This window comes from Leptonychotes weddellii, chromosome 1 (genome assembly GCF_054177405.1).
Source record: "Leptonychotes weddellii isolate Sample4059 chromosome 1, ASM5417740v2, whole genome shotgun sequence".
Taxonomy (NCBI): domain Eukaryota; kingdom Metazoa; phylum Chordata; class Mammalia; order Carnivora; family Phocidae; genus Leptonychotes; species Leptonychotes weddellii.
In genome coordinates this window covers 132,812,199-132,830,235 of record NC_138369.1, presented here as the reverse complement: position 1 = coordinate 132,830,235, position 18,037 = coordinate 132,812,199, and the positions used below count along the sequence as shown (strand labels likewise).

At 36.2% G+C, this 18,037-nt stretch overlaps 1 protein-coding gene across 2 annotated transcripts in view; it reads right to left on the bottom strand.

Moving 5' to 3' along the window:
* The window catches only part of IQCB1 (IQ motif containing B1), a 54,268-nt gene that overhangs the window by 9,871 nt on the left and 26,360 nt on the right, over nt 1-18,037 (bottom strand). For both annotated transcript variants that reach the window (XM_006731944.3, XM_031026600.2), the window contains exons 11-12: nt 5,287-5,429; nt 3,412-3,560 (exon numbers count right to left, since the gene is read on the bottom strand). In XM_006731944.3, the coding sequence (XP_006732007.2) occupies nt 3,412-3,560; nt 5,287-5,429 (292 nt within the window). The remainder of the gene's footprint in view (nt 1-3,411; nt 3,561-5,286; nt 5,430-18,037) is intronic.

The window sequence follows — 18,037 nt, the reverse complement described above, 5'->3', positions numbered from 1 at the left end:
TTGTTTCATATGTTTGAATGTTTGACCTCCTGGACTGGTTATCTTTTCTTTTTGCCCTGCTCTCTAGATTTCCCCAACTTTTTTTCCCTAGCCCTTTTATTATGTCTTTCTTTTTTTTTCTGCCAATGTTTATTCTATTTGTTCCCTTTTATATAGCATATTGGTTTTATTTCATGCATTATCTTCTCTTAGCTCTGAGGAAATAATAGATTTTGTAGAAGTTTTCTCATCCCCGCAATGTATCTATTTCCACCAAGTAGCTTTATTCTGTTTCTTCTGGCCTCAGCTTTTCTCAGATACCCAATGATACTTTGAGCTAATATTTAAGAGTAAGCTCTAAGGAGGTGTTTAGAAATTCTGGGCAGGTGGGTAGGGTTTATCTACCATACTTCAATACAAAACTACTGAACTGAGCTGTTTCTTTCAAGTACCCCATTGTGAGTATACTTGTAACTTTTCTCAGATTTCTCAAAGGAAATACTCTCAATCTACTGTTTGCAGGAGATAAGCCTGGCTGACAGCACACTGGGACCTAAGGGGTGGGGGGAACAGGGCTGGAGGTCTTCTCACTCAGTTTATAAAATTTCCCTAATACCCCTATTTTAGTATCTAATGGAGCCTTCAACTGTGCTTGCATCTTCCTGTTGAGAGACCCACTCCTTTCCTCGTATTCTTCCCTCTACTTGATTCTTCTTCCTTGCTTCTCCTTCTCTCTCTCCTCTACTTCCTGCTTTTATTTAGCACCACCCTCAGCTTATCACGCTATGCTGGGAACTTCAGAATTAAGGTACCAGAACAGAAGAATCTCTGTCCCTAGATCAAAAAAGCCCACCTTGACCTTTTCTTCATTCTTTGTCATTTCAGAACTCTCTGAAATTATATTTCTCTCCCCGTTTTTTATTTTCTCACCTGCTAATGGTTTGTTTTACTAAGTGTTTTTGTGGTCAGTCTGTGATGGATATGTATAACAGTACTATAATACTTTCCTGCTATAATCAAGTAGCAAGAATTGCCATCATTCTGGCCCTAGAGACCAGACACCAGCAACGATCACCTTCCTTCTGAGTTTAAGAGATGAGAAACCAAGAGAAGAAAATCCTGAAGAATTAAAAGGGAAAATGCAGCTAACTCTTCAAATCTAATTTCAACACTATGCCACTACAGAGAACTCCAAGTTGTCTATGTTAAGGATGTGTAATTTGAAATTAGCAAGTTTACACTGGGTTTTTTTTCAATTTCTAGCTACATGAGAAACAATGCCTCTGCTTTTGTACAAAATAAGGGAGGGAGAAAGGTAAACAACAGTTCTGGTCTTTCTTCCAGTTCTGGCCTTTTCCTGCCAAAAATACTAAAAACCAGTTCCTTCTAAGGGACAAATTCAATGAAATGATATTCCTACTACTTTCAGTGAAACTAATGAATTATTCCTTTTTCTTTTTTACCAAGATCAATTGCAGTGCTAATAGAAATATAATGGAAGTCATGTGTAATTTTAAATTTTCTAGTAGCCATATAAAAAAAGCAAAAACAGGTGAAATTAGTATTTTGCATATACTGGGTTATGTAAATATATTATAACTCAATATATGTAAATATATGTAAATTTTTCAACATGTATGTTATATGTAAAAATTATTAATGAAGTATTTTACACTCTCATATTAAGTCTTCAAAATGTGGTGGGCATTTCACACTTACATCACATTTTAATTTCGACTAGCTACATGTCAAGTACTCAAGTAGTCACATATGGTTAGTGGGTACTGTATTAGACACAGTCTATATGCAGGTCTATAGTATGTCTTAGAAAAGGATGCTTCAAAATGTAGCAAAATGTATCATTTACTGACCACTGATTGCCCTATTCTAATTTTCTCTATTTTCATTTCTTTTCCCTCTCTATACTTCATAATTTTTCTGTCTCTTTTCCCTCTTTGAAAGGAATCCTCTTCTTACCTTTCTACTTTTATCTAACTTTTCTTTGACTTCATTATTTTTAGTAGTGAGTTGCAAAGACCAAAAACATGATCTTGACCCATCCCTTTTTGTTCTTACAATGGAGACCCATTTTCCTTTTGGGTGGGGGAGATAGGAGGTAGATGTAACTAATCTTTTTCCTCTTATGCCAAAGAAAAGTGTGAAAGCCAAAATAACTTTGCCTTCATAGCCCTCAGACATCTTCCTATAAAGACCTCTGTGCTTTAAGGAATGGTGGACAAACTGGGGTATCTCACTTTAGAGTAGAGGACACTTTTATAAAATTTTGGGCTTATCTAAATAGGCAAGTTAGTAATTCAATTTAATAAGGGCCCAGTTGATCCTCTGACAGGGGAGAGTTTAAAAAAGGAGGTAGCCATGAGATAAAGGTATTAGAAAGGACCTAAGGGTTCCTCTAAAAGAAGTATGTCCAACACTGATATCCACGGGTTAATTCTTAGATGGCCCTGTTTAGCAGAGGGTAAAATGCAGGTATAGGTGTGGTTTGGTGATGGTACAGGATTGTTTGTTGTACATATAGCCTGACATCACCAGAAAAGCCTGAGGAAGAAGGATGCAGCAGACAAATCTTCCTATTTCTGTAGTACTTACTCTATCCTATTTTTTGAGTGGTTTTTAATAATCTTTGTAAAACGTTAATCACAGAAAATTAACAAAGAGACTATTCAAAATCTATCACTGTGAAATACTGAAATTAACCCAAAGTTCAACAATAAAGGACTATAAAATGCTACAGGACCTGAAATCCTAATATGAAAGTTAACAGGTATAAGTGAATAAGAGATGTTAGGAAAATTGGTCATTAAATGAAATAAATAGCCTTGTTTGCTATGCTTTTCCAAGGCAATAAATATTACTAAATCCCAGGAAAATTATTATTTAAGAACACCATTCTATAATTCAAGAATTATAGTGATCCAGTTATATCGAATATATTATGTGTACATTAAAAAAATAAACTATGATGTGCTGAACCAGTACGGGCTTTGCAATTTCCAAAATACTTTTCCATAAATTGGGTCATCTCATTTACATAACAATTGAGTGGAAAAGGTAGGGTAAACATCCATTCATAAAACAAGCACATGCTGAGAGCTGACAACAATAGATAAGACTTAGTTCCTTATCCCTGAGGAAGTCACAGCCCAAGAAAGAAAGAAAGAAAAAAAAATCAACAAATTACACTGCAGTATGATAAATGATGTACAAGGTTCTATGGAAGTACTAAGGACTGAGTGTCTAAATCAGTTTGTCCATTGTTAAGGAGGTTCTTATTTTATAGAGAAAGAAACTAAGACTCAGAAAAGCTAAGTGACTAGACCAAGACTTTACAGCAGGTATATACAAGGTCAGGTTTGAATCCATGTTTTTGTACTTCCTAATCCAGTAATCTTTTTACTATATTAGACTCACTGCTCTCTGAAGTATGACAGCTGCTTTATACTCCGTGAGAGATGGCCTCTGTTGGCGAAAATTTTTCCTTTCCCTGTACCCTCTCCAGTGTTTCTGGATAATCAATGCTGATTTCTCTTCTATTTCCCGATTATATTTTTCCACCTGACCTAAAAAGATGACAGACACTATTACAACATACTCAACTGCTATGCTTTCTCAAGTTCTGGAATCAGGATAATGATATTAACAATAATCTTCAGTCTTTTTATTTGTTTCTTTAAATACTATTCATTAATTTCCCCAAGTTTATTATTTTACAATGGTTCTAAGATAGCAGAAACAAAAAACTCCAAAAGCTTTCTCAGATTATGCACATTCTTTAGAGAAAAAATTCATATAATTTTTTGTGGCAAAGGAATGAGAAAGGGTTAAAAATCCAATAGCAAGAATACTTAGAAAAAAGAATCATAAGTACATGGTTAGGAATTCAATCCATACCACCAGAGGGAAAAGGCAAGATGCATGTATGTTAACTACTCTGTGTACTTCCAAATTTCTCTTAAGTCTACAGATGACTACAGGTGACTTTCTTTTTACTTTCTGGTAGGTGTTGTAAGTGAGAGAGAAAACTCTAGGATGTCTCACAGATGGGAAATTGAGTATATTACTGGTGCTATTACCTGAGATGGGAAATTCAGGGAAAGGAAATGGGTGGGGTAATGACTAGTTTTTGGGATGCCTGTGGATATCTAAGTAAAGCTTAGATAAGTAAAGATATCCAATAGGGAGCTGGCTACAGAGTTGTGCTGTCCTATATAGTAGACACTATCCACAAATGGCTACTTTAATTTAAATAAAGTAAATTTAAAAATTCATGTGCTTGTGTGCACTAGCGACATTTCAAGTACTCAATGGCCATGTCTAGCCAGTAGGAACCATATTTGACAGTACAGATAAAGAACATTTCATTTTGTAAAAAGTGCTGGTTTAGGGGCACCCAGGTGGCTCAGCTGGTTAAGTGTCTGCCTTCGGCTCAGGTCATGATCCCAGGGTCCTGGGACAGAGCCCCATATTGGGCTCCCTGCTCACCAGGGAGGCTGCTTCTCCTTCTTCCTCTGCCCCTCCCTCCTACTAGTGCATGTGCTCTCTCTCTCTCTCAAATAAATAAATAAAATCTTAAAAAAAAAAAAGGAAGTGCTGGTTTAGAGCTTGGGAAGGTGAAGATGCTAACAAGATTTGAGTGTGCTAAGCACTCAGTTGGTAGTTGAAGCTACAGTTATGGATAGGATACTGTAGGAAGAGCAACATTAGAGTAAGAGGTGAAGATGGAACCTTGGGAAACATCTATATTTAAGGGGAAAAAAAGAGAAATAAGAGGTTAGGTAAAAACAACGGAAATGAGTGGTAGGAGAGGAAGGGGAAGAACAAAAAAAAAATCTTGAAACCATTCAGATTCCTAGACTGTAATATTAATTTCAGCTTAGTGCATCAAAAGTGGCAAGATGTCACAAGGTTTATGCTGGGATATGAGTAAAGTTCTGATTCCAAAATGTAGCAATCTAACTCCTTCCTTAAGGTCAAGGGGATTCTTTATGTCTCTGAAAGCTATCTTTAAGCATATATTTTTATGTTTCACTAATTTATCTGAAAGATAAGAAAACTAGTGGAGAGACTGCTCGGCATCAACTAATAGGCCTTAATCAAAAACAAAACAAAACAAAACAAAATAGTGACTTTTTTTTTTTGACTTGAAATTTAATAAGGTTTACCTGAGAAGGGAGAAACAGGAAAAACGTCCAAATTAAAAGAAAAAAAATCATCAGGTAGCGGGAATCTGGTTCATTAAGATACTTTAAACATTTTTACACTTATAAAATTGACATTGCCACCCACCTGGATGAACGATTTCGAGCATACTCAGCCGTAATTCTCGGGACAATCTCATGGCTCTCTGTCTTTGAAGTTGCAACTGTAATCTGCAGTGCTCTTCTTCTTTCTGCTTATTTAGCTTTAGTAATATCTTGGTTCGTTTAGATCTGTGATAGAGACATTAAGTACCAAAAAAAAAAAAAAAAAAGAAACATTAAGTACCTTATACACAATTTTTTTGGAAATGATATACCCACTCAAGAAGTATATGAAAAGATGTTTAACCTCACTAGTAATTATATACATGCAGATTTGTTACAACAGTAACAAGTTGAAAACAAACTGTATGCCCCACAATAGGGAACCTGATAAATAAATTACTGGTTCATTCACTGGACAGGATTCTATGAACCATAAAAAAATAAAAAATTTAAAAAATATTTAGCAAATTGGGAAAATACCCAAATCTAATGTCAAGTGAAAATAAAATCAGGATATAGAAGCCATCCAAAGTGTGTTAAAAATATGTATTATGCACATAAAAAATTAAAAAATAATAAAATTTCAACAGTGATTTTTACTGCATAGTGATTATGAATGATTTTCTTCTTCATGTTTACCTATTTCTCAATTATGGACTAATAACCATTATTATCAGAACCAATTATGAAAATTTTCATGTGGCCACAAAAAATTATTTAACTGGCATTTGTGTATTACCTGCTCTTATTCACCAAAATTTCTCCTTAGCCATTTTTACCTAGTTTTGATTGCTTCCTATATTACTATGTAAGGAGATCACAAGTATTACTCTATAGTGAATATACTCAAAATGCTTTCAGATAGCCATAGAAAAGGAAACCAAAAAGGATAAAAAGAAAAGAGAAGAATACATTATTTATCTCTATAGACTTAATTTGCTTGTGTCTCACTCAAGAGCATTTGCTCTTAGATTTTTTTTTTTTTTTAAGATTTTATTTATTTGACAGAGAGAGAGATAGCAAGAAAGGGAACACAAGCAGGGGGAGTGGGAGAGGGAGAAGCAGGCTTCCCGCCTAGCAGGGAGCCGGATGTGGGGCTCAATCCTAGGACCCTGGGAACATGACTTGAGCCAAAGGCAGATGCTAAACGGCTGAGCCCCTGCTCTTAGATTCTTTCCCCAGAATTAAACTACCAACAAATGAGGTACCTTGGCTATAGTTTTGTAGACAGGCAGACTTCAAAATGGTAGTTATAGAGGGTTATAATGATTTTTAATTCAGTTTCTTTTGGAAAAGGAAAAACAAGCATAAAGCAATTTAAAAAATCTTTTAAAACAGAAAAGGAGAACTCACAAAATTATTTCGATAAAATTTTGTGTGTGTATGGTTTTTGCTTTTTTTCTTAGTGTTTCCTAACTGCTACCAATTACAATTTAAGTGTTTTTTTGGCTTTACACTTTGTCAAGAGTTGAAGGTTCGCTTCAAAATATCTTTTTTACTCCATTGTGAAAGATAGAGAAGACCTCAAAGTGCAGGTGTGCCAAAGAAGGGGTTCTAGAGAGGCTATAGGGCTAGCCATATAGTTTCTAAGTGTCTCTTCCTCTTCCAAAGAGTTGGAAATGAAGTAAGTAAGGGGCCTTTATGTTCTCAAAGAATGACTGATGGAAACTTGCCTCTCCTATAGAACTCTCCCTGCAAAATTCTGGGATGTATACAGCATATAAGTAAGGATGTTTTACCCTTTACCTACTTATGCAGGGTAAAACAGAACAGTTGGCCCTAAACAAAATCTCCTTTTATTTATTTTTTATTTTTTATTTTTTAAAGATTTTATTTATTTATTTATTTGAGACAGAGAGAATGAGAGAGAGAGAGCACATGAGAGGGGTGAGGGTCAGAGGGAGAAGCAGGCTCTCTGCTGAGCAGGGAGCCCGATGTGGGACTTGATCCCGGGACTCCAGGATCATGACCTGAGCCGAAAGCAGTCGCTTAACCAACTGAGCCACCCAGGCGCCCTTATTTATTTATTTTTTAAAAAGATTTTATTTATTTATTTATTTGATAGAGACACAGCAAGAGAGGGAACACAAGCAGGGGGAGTGGGAGAAGGAAAAGCAGGCTTCCTGCCGAGAAGGGAGCCCGATGCGGGGCCCAATCGCAGGACGCTGGGATCATGACCTGAGCTGAAGGCGGACACTTAATGACTGAGCCACCCAGGTGCCCCCAAAATCTCCTTTTAAATTACTTAATTGGCTACAGATTATAATGTCTAATATTGCATTATCATTATTTTAAATTTACTATTAGTATCAGACACATAGTAACATTAAAATTGTATTGCTGGGGTGCCTGGGTGGCTCAGTTGGTTAAGCGACTGCCTTCGGTTCAGGTCATGATCCTGGAGTCCCGGGATCAAGTCCCGCATTGGGCTCCCTGCTCAGCATTGAGTCTGCTTCTCCCTCTGACCCTCCCCCATCTTGTGCTCTCTCTCTCTCATTCTCTCTGTCTCAAATAAATATTTAAAAAATTGTATTGCTAAGACATTTAATCTGCTAGAAAACTGGGTCTGGGAAAAAATATGCAGGCTATAAAATATGGCAAAAATGAAAGGACTGTGGAGCATGTAGGCAGAAGTAAAATACAAGCAGAAATACAGTAGAAACGTGAGGTTCAGAGATTGAAATGACTATAAATTGTAAATATAAATACAGTTTCTAAGTGTCTCTTCCTCTTCCAAAGAGTTGGAAATGAAGTAAGTAAGGGGCCTTTATGTTCTCAAAGAATGACTGATGGAAACTTGTAAATATGTGGGTTTCTGGATTCATGTGTTTTAATTTCATATTTGAAAACATTTATTAGGAATTAATGTGATTTTGAATTTGAATGTTTTCCCCCCACTTAGGAACATTTTAGTTAGTTACTAGTAGTTAGGTATTCTCTAGTTCTAGTCAAAGAGTTTCTTTAATCACTAAAAAATTAAAAGAGCATTCATTTAACTGGTCTCTCTATAAGAAAGACTAGGCATTTGACCATCTGGCATCTGTGAGCATTTCTGAAAAGGAAATGAGTGATCAGATATATTCCCAAAATAATTTATATAAATACATTCCATGAGCTACATTTAATCAACATGAATCTTTATCATCAAAGAGGGAGTTGACCAAACTATCTACTACCAAGACATCAGGAAGTCTCTAGGAATTCCTTTGTTGGAGAATAGTAAGTATGAAGTGGGGGAGTACGATATGAGCTGACTGCCAAAAGAGTTGACAGGCTCGGTTCATTAACTCAACAAACATTTATCTGAGTGATTGTTGCCGGCTTGGTATTGTCACTCAGGGAAACAGAGAAGAAATATAGTTCTGCACTTCAGAAGCTCAACTTCAAGAAGTTGAAGCATAGCAGAATATGCCACTCTGGCATAAAGATTATTTTGAGCTGGAGGCAAATGAGAATCCACAAATGTAGACAGAGCCTTCCCAGAGCTTCCCTATTGGACTAGAGCAGAAATGTCTTAGAAATGAGGACTTCCATAAATCCCCCCTCCCAAGGAAGTTTTATGGCCTTGAAGAAGATGGAAAGTTGGTGCCAAGATGGACCTAGACAAATAACCCACATACTCCATTAGTTTCCCAAATATATTTAACTTTCCATAATTTCCTGACTTTGGAAGTCTAAAATCCTTTTCTTTTTACCTGTCACTTCTTTATGAATTTATTTTTCTTTGTTAAATGCTATACAAGCCCAAGTTCTAACTACTCATTTGAGTTACTCATCATGTGAAGTTTCTTCTACATGATGTGCACTGCACACATTAATAAACTGCTTTTCTCTTGTTAACTGTTCCCCCCCCCTTTTTTTTGTCAGTCTAATTTCCAGGGAATGAACCTAAAATATGGTAAAGGGAAAATTTTTTTCTTCCCCTACAAGGTGAAACAAGTACAATTAAGACACCAAATATCAGCCCTATGATAAAGGTAGGTAGTTGTGAGGTTTCCCAAAAGTAACTGGTGTAGCTGTTGGCTGCTTCAGAAAACCTTGCTCGGCACGTAATAGAAAATCAAGTTTCTGACCATAAAAAAATGATTCAGTAAAAAAAGAAACCCCTGAGTGGTGAGAGGATGGGCAAAATGGGTGAAAGGGAGTGGGAAGTACAGACTTCTAGTTATGGCATGAGCAAGTAATGGGGATGAAAGGTATAGCACAGGGAATACAGGGAATACAGTACTGTAACAATGTTATACGGTGACAGTTAGTAGCTATACTTGTGGTGAGCACAGCATAAGTATAGAGTCATCGAATCACTATGTTGTATACCTGAAACTAATGTAACCATACTTTAGTTAAAAAAAAAAAGAAAAAAAGAAGAGAAACCCCCAAGAAAAGTGAATTAGTAAAGGTGTGACTACACAAGAGTGCGTCTTGCTGGAATTTAAAAAGCTCTGATGAATCTGGGCCCATAATTATGAGTGGTGGGCAGTCCCTATCTGCACCCCCCCAGCAAAAAACATGGGAGGGAAAAATTACTCTCAGATAACGACCCAACCACAAAGAGACAGAAATAACCTTTGCAGAAAGCCCAGTTATAAAGAAAGCAAGAAATATTTGCATAAACTATTTCAACCAGAGGAGGAGGTGGTGAAACCTGAGCAAACTTGAAATTAAAAAATAATAAATTAATAAAGAGAATCCAAAGGTTAAAACTATATTTCAATCTGCCCTAAAACTTCAAACTCAAAATACTGGAAAAAAAAAAAACTAATTATTATGTGAGATTTAATTAATTTTGGCTTCACAGCTAAAATTTAATGGAAAATAATTTTAATGGAAATATTTATAACTGGACTGGTTATAAAAAGCAATGGAATTTCTATTTTAAAATAGTGGAACTATTAGACTCCATAGATATACTTCTAAGTGGACAAAATCTGTAATCCAGGGATTTTAATATTACAAGACAAAGTAGACTGGCAAATTTGACAACTATTGTGAGACTAAACATTAAATGTCTGAATCCACGGTACAGGGATACCTTTAATGTTAAGAGGGAAGACAGCTGAGAATGACAGCAAGTAGAATCCATAAGTAATAAACACTCTACCTTCACTGCAGAAGGCAGGGCTATACCAAGAACATCTCAGATTTTTTAATAGAATAATATACATTATGACTCACTCTCAAAGTAGTCATCATTTCCCAAATTTATTTGACCAAAGAAATCCTTTTAAAAATGTTTTTAAATAAATACATTGTAGGATACACAATGAACTTTGAGCAATGCTGTAATGGATTATAACTGCCTCTCACAAGTACTATTTATTTAACATATCTATTTGTCTAACTAGATTTGTAAACCCTCAAAGGCAAAAAATGTGCCATATGCATTTTCCCCTCTATCATTTTTTCTAAGTTCCAGGTAATATGCTAAAAAAACACAACAACTTTATTTTAATCTTGGGCGGTACACAGACAATTATCCCCATTAAATAGATGGGAAATTTGAGGCAGAGAGAGGTTGGGCATCTTGTCCACAGTCATTCAGCCCAAAGCTGCTGAGGTGGGATACAAAATTGAGTCTGTTTAACTCTCTCAATATCCAGCATAGCCTCTGGCAAATATTAGGCAATTGAAACATGTCTTAACAATGCATGTTTTAAAAAAACAAAAACAAAACTCATGCCCAATATTAATAATCTAACTTCTCTAAAGGAAATTTTCATCAATGACTTAAATCTAAATTTTAGTTTACTATATTAAAACACTTTTATAACTGAGAAATGCAGCTGCAGTTATTAAAAGATTAGTTTTAGTTCTCTTAAAAAACTGACTTCTGGAATATGCAAGTTTCACTTTAGTGAACGAAAATTTGGCTCTAAGTTTAAGGCTGCATGAAAAATCACCTCTGAGATAGCTCTATTCCATCATAAATGACTACGAGCTAAGTCATTTATTTGTGTGCATGTGTGTGTCTATGTGTGTGTTTTATTCTTTTCATTGCCTCTAAGAATCTGGATGGGCGAGTCATATAAAAAATTGGGTCATGTATTCAGTATTTCATTTTTGGTCCACTTCAAATAGATAAATGACAAACTGTGTCATATCTAAATGACCATATCGGGCGCCTGGGTGGCTCAGTTGTTAAGTGTCTGCCTTCAGCTCAGGTCATGATCCCAGGGTCCTGGGATCGAGCCCTGCATTGGGCTCCCTGCTCGGCGGAGAGCCTGCTTCTCTCTCTCCCTCTGCCTGCCTCTCTGCCTACTTGTGCTCTCTACCTCTCTGTCAAATAAATAAATAAAATCTTAAAAAAAAAAAAAAAGACCACATCTATCCATCCCATATTTACTGATAAAACTCAGGTGAACATACTAAAACCTTTATGAATTCATACATATTTTTACCATGATTACATATGAACAATTAAGGCAATTTTTTATTTTAAGGGTTAAATAACTATCACTGCCTTCTCTGTAGGCTTGGCCCACAAAAAAAGTCTTATCAAGTGGATAGGATTGTGTACTTGTTCCATCAGATTTTTGTCTTACATTATGTCCTTTGCTTTGAAAGTACATCTAGTTACTGTAGTACAGGTACTCAGAAATGTGTTTTTAGAACAAGAATGAAAGCAAGAGTAAAAGAAACAGCTGGAGGAGCAAGTGGGTGGAACAGGAGGATCCTGAGCTCACTTCCTTCCCCAGACAAACAAGGCTTCAACTAAATAAGAGCAACTCTCTCTGGGAACAACCTAAAGATTAGCTATTCTGCAGCTAAAGATATAAAGAAAAAGCCACATGGAGAAGGATAAAAGGGACAGAGATGCAATCTGGTTGGGACTCATACTACTGGTGCAGTGACTCACAGGGGGAGAGATACACAGACATAGAGGTTCAAACTCCACATCAGGCAACCCTGCCCTGGGGACATGCACCTGAAGAAGCGCCCATAATGTCCAGCTTTGAAAATCAGTGGGGCTTAATTTTGGGATAGTAGGGAGGCTATCGGAAACCAAGACTCTGTTCTTAAAAGGTCCCATGCACAAACTTAATTGCTCTGAGAACCAGCACAAAAGCAGCAGTTTAAAAAGTGCCTCAGCCATATGTAAAGGAAATTCACTGACTGATTTTAGGCTGTGTAGTGGAGGGCCAGGGATCTGTAGGAACTTTTTCTGGGAATGGAAGTACTGGTATGTTCCATTTCTGACATTCTCCATCTACTCTGCTAGTACCACATGCTTCTCTTCAGTGTTGCCCTGTGGACTCACCACACAAACTGGCAGGTGGCATTGGCTGGGACTAGCACCTCCTAAAAGTATCTCTTGCCTCACTGCATTCAGTGTGAAGCATTGGCCTGGATTAGCACCCACCCAAATTGGCTGGCAGGGGGAGCTGTAGACAGCCCCACCTACCAGTGTGCCCACAAGAGTTGCAACCCAATCATAAAAGGTGAGAGAATGAAGCCCATATAAGGAATACCCCTGCAGCACCTGGTTCTGGTGACCTGGGAAGGACTGTGCCTCTGGGCCCTCCAGGATGCCTTCTACATAAGGCTACTCCTTCAAGACCAGGAATTGATCAACTTAATACACAGAAACAAATACAGAAAGTGAGGCAAAATGAGGAGACAGAAGAATATGGTCCAAATGAAAGAACAAGAAAAAAACTTCAGAAGAACTACACAAAATGGAAATGAACGATCTATCAGATAAAGAGTTTAATGTAATGGTCATAAAGATGCTCACTAAACTTGGGGTAAGAATGGATGAATACAGTGAGAACAACAAAGACACAGAAAATACAAAAAAAAGAAACAGAGCTAAAGAATACAATAAATGAAATGAAAAATAAACTAGAAGGAAATCAACAGCAGATTAGATAATACAGCAGAACCAATCAGCAATCTGGAAGACAGTGTAGTGGAAATCGCCCAAGCTGAACAGCAAAAAGAATGAAGAACTTGAAAACATTAGAATAATTTAAAGGACTTCTGGGACAACATCAAATGTACTAACATTTGCATAGTAGGGGTCTCAGAAGGAGTAGAGTCAGAGAAAGGATAGAAAACTTATTTGAAGAAATAGTAGCTGAAAACTTCCCTAACTTGGGGAAGGAAACAGACATCCATGTCCAGGAAGCAGAGAAACTCCAAACAAGATTAACCCAAGGAAGTCTACATCAATATACACAATAACTAAAATGTCAAAAATTAAAGAGAGAATCTTATCTTTTTTAAAGATTTTATTTATTTGATAGAGAGACAGTACAAGCAGGGGGAGTGGCAGGCAGAGGGAGAGAGAGAAGCAGGCTCCCTGCTGAGCAAGGAGCCCAATGTGGGGCTTGATCCCAGGACCCTGGGATCATGACCTGAGCCGAAGGCTGACGCTTAACCAATTGAGCCACCCAGGCACCCCAAGAGAGAATCTTAAAAGCAGCAAGAGATAAACAACTAATTATGTAACAAGGGAACACCTATAAGGCTGATTTTTAGCAGAAACTTTGCAGACCAGAAGGGAGTTGCATGATATACTCAAAGTTCTAAATGGAAAAACCTACAACCAAGAGTAAGCAGCAAGATTATCATTCAGAATAGGAGACATAAAGAGTCCCCCCCAGGGCTGGCCGAGGGCACCGTGCCATGCGGTTGCAGCCTGCTGGACCATGCTGAGTGCAGCATGTAGCTGGCTTGCCTCAGCACTGCAGTGTCCACGTGCGCCGCTGTTCGCGGTCACCGGTAGGTGGCTTTGCCTTGCTTCTCTCAGAGGTTTAGGACTATGGGAGGCTTAAGCTGCAGAAGTTTCTTTTGTATTTTTTGTTCTGCCCTTGTTTTTTGAAAATTCTAATTTATAACTACTGTATCAGAAGAAACACTTCAACACAGTTTCTTGTTGGAAATTAACAGTCCCAACCATCACCTGATGACTTTCTTACCCCATTCATCTAAAAATTATTAATTAAAATTTTATATGTTTGTTTTAGATTAAAGTATTTGGCAGAGTTATATGTTAAGGATGACTGAAATAATTCATTCCAAAGGAGTTATGTTGGAGTAGTTGTAGAGAAACGTATTTGAGCTAGTGTGCTATAAAACTACAATAAAATGGAAATTTCATGTACTTGCAAACATTCTGAGATTGTAAAATTATCTTCGTTTGTCATCAAATGCTTACATTAGTAATAATAAGATGATACTTTTCCATTAAAAAATAAAAATAAAAAAAAATAAAGAGTCCCCCCAGACAAACAAAAGTTAAAGGAGTTCATCACCACTAAAACCAGACTTATAAGAAATATTAAAGGGACTTCTTTAAGCAGTTAAAGGCCATAACTAGAAGAAATTTATAAAAGAAAAAAAAAATCTCTGTTAAAAGCAAACATACAAAGATGTTTGTGGAAGAACCATTTATAAAGCTAGCATGAAGGTTAAAAGATAAAAGTAATAAAGTGAACTGTACCTATAATAATCAGTTATGGGACACACAAAATAAAAAGAGTAAAATAGGGTGCCTGGGTGGCTCAGTTGGTTAAGCGACTGCCTTCGGCTCAGGTCATGATCCTGGAGTCCCAGGATCGAGTCCCACATCAGGCTCCCTGCTCAGCAGGGAGTCTGCTTCTCCCTCTGACCCTCCCCCCTCTCATGTGTTCTCTTTCTCTCTCACTCATTTTCTCTCTCAAATAAATAAATAAAATCTTAAAAAAAAAAAAAAGTAAAATATGACATCAAAAACAAAAACCATGGTGGTGGGGGAGTGTTTTAGAATGTGTTCAAACTTAAATGACCACTAACTTAATATAGACCACCAAAATTAGAGTGGTCTCATTATATATGAACCTCATGGTAACCACAAACCCAAAATCTGTAACAGGTACACAAAAAATAAAAAGACAGCCAACCCTAACACTAAAGAAAGTCATCAAATCACAGAAAAGAGAACAAGAAAAAAACAGAACTACAAAAACAACCAGAGAACAATAACAAAATGGCAGTAAGTACATACCTGTCATAATTACCTTAAATGTAAATGGACTAAATGCCCAATCAAAAGACAAAGAGCAACTGAATGGATAAGAAAACACCTACCTATATGCTTCCTATGAGACTCACTTCAGACCAAAAGACACATACAGGCTGAAAATAAAGAGATGGAAAAAAGATATGACATGAAAATGAAGTGAAAAGAAAGCTGGAGTAGCAATACATATATCAGACCAAATGGACTTTATAACAAAGACCATAATGAGACAAATAAGGGCATTACATAATGATGGAGAACTCAATACAAGAGGATATAACAGTTGTAAATATACATAAGCACCCAATGTAGAAGCACCTAAATATAAACCAAACATTAACAAATACAAAGGGAGAAAATGACAGTAATACAATAATAGCAGGGACATTAATAACCCACTTACATCAATGAATAGATCATCCAGACAGAAAATCAATAAGGAAAAAGTGAACTTAAACAACACATTAGACTAGATGGATTCAACATAGATACAGATCATTCCATCCCCAAACAGCAAACTACATATTCTTTTCAATTGTACATGGAACATTCTTGAGAATAGATCACATGTTAGACCACAAAACAAATCTCAACCAATTTAAGATTGAAACCATATCAAGCATCTTTTCCAACTACAATCTTATAAAACTATAAATCAATTACAAGGAAAAAACACAAACATGTGGAGGTTACACAACATGCTATTAAATAAACAATGGGTCAACAAAGAAGCCAAAGAGGAAATTAAAAATTACCTTAAGACAAATAAAAATGGAAACACAACATTCCAAAATCTGTGGGATGCAGCAAAAGCAATTCCAAGAGGAAAGTTTACAGCAATACAGGCCTAACTCAAAAAACCTACCTATTTCTATAGGTATTATAGAAATACCTATAATAATGTAATCTTACACCTAAAAGAACTAGAAAAAGAAAAATAAAGCCCACAGTTAATTGAAGAAAAAAAATAATAAAGAGCAGAAATAAGTAAAATAGTAAAAAGAAAAATAGAAAATATCAATGAAACTAAAAACTATTTTTTGAAAATATAAATAAAATTAATCAACCTTTAGCCAAAGTCATCAAGGAAAAAAGAGAGGGTCCAAATCAGAGATGAAAGAGAGGTTACAACTAACACCACAGAAATACACAGGATTATAAGAGACTACTATGAAAAATTACATGCCAACAAATTGGACAACCTAGAAGAAATGAAATACGTAATCTCACAAGAATGAATCAGGAAGAAACAAAATCTTAACAGACCACTTACTAATAATGATACTGAATCAGTAATCAAAAAAGCTCTCAACAAACAAAAGTCCAAGATCAGTGGGTTCTCACGTGAATTCTACCAAACATATAGAGTTAATATCTACTCTTCTCAAACTAATCTAAAAAATTTAAGAGAGAGGAACACTTCCAAATTCATTGGAAGCATTACCTTGATAACAAAAACAGACAAAGACACTACAAAAAAAGAAAATTATAGGCCAATAACCCTGATAAACATAGATGCAAAATTCCTCAATAGAACACTAGCAAAATGAACTCAACAATACATTAAAAGGATCATATACCATGATCAAGTGGGATTTATTCCAGGGATGCAAGGATGGTTCAATATTCACAAATCAATCAACATGATACACTACATTAACAAAGGAAAAAAATCACATGATCATCTCAAGAGATGCAGAAAAAGCATCTGGCAAAATTCAACAGCCATTTATGGTAAAAACTCTCAAAGTATGTACAGATGGAAGATACCTCAAAATAATACAGGACATATCTGACAAACCCATTGCTAACATCATATTCAATGGTGAAAAACCGAGAGCTTCTCTTCTGTGATCAGGAACAAGACATGGATGTCCACTCTTGCCAGTTTATTTCAACATAGTTCTGGAAATCCTAGTCACAGCAATCAAACAAGAAAAAGATATAAAAGGCATCCAAACTGGGAAGGAAGAAGTAAACTATCACTGTTTCCTCATAATATAATACTATATATAGAAAACCCTAAAGATTCTTTTTTTAAATTTAAATTCAATTAGCCAACATACAGTACATCATTAGTTTCAGAGGTAGTGTTCAATAATTCATCAGTTGCATATAACACCCAGTTAGAAAACCCTAAAGTTTCTACCAAAAAGCTATTAGAATAAATGATTTCAGTAAATTTACAGGATATAAAATTGACTGATAGAAATCTGTTGTACTTCTGGGCGCCTGGGTGGCTCAGTTGGTTAAGCGACTGCCTTCGGCTCAGGTCATGATCCTGGAGTCCCTGGATCGAGTCCTGCATCGGGCTCCCTGCTCGGCAGGGAGTCTGCTTCTCCCTCTGACCCTCCCCCCTCTCATGTGCTCTCTCTCATTCTCTCTCTCACAAATAAATAAATAAAATCTTTAAAAAAAAAAAAATCTGTTGTACTTCTATGTACTAATAATGAAGTAGCAGAAAGAGATATTAAGAAAACAATCCCATTTACAATTGTATCAAAATAATAAAATACAGGAATAAACTTAACCAAGGAGGTGAAAGACCTGTCCTCTGAAAACTATAAGACAATGATGAAAGAAACTAAAGATGACACAAATAAGTGAAAAGATATACTGTGCTCATGGATTGGAAGAATTAATATTGTTAAAATGCCCATACTACTCAAAGTAACGTACAGATTCAATGTCTCTATCTACACTGGCATATCTCATAGAACTAGTACAAATGAATCCTAAAACCTGTATGGAACCACATAAGACTTTGAATAGCCAAACCAATCTTGAGAAA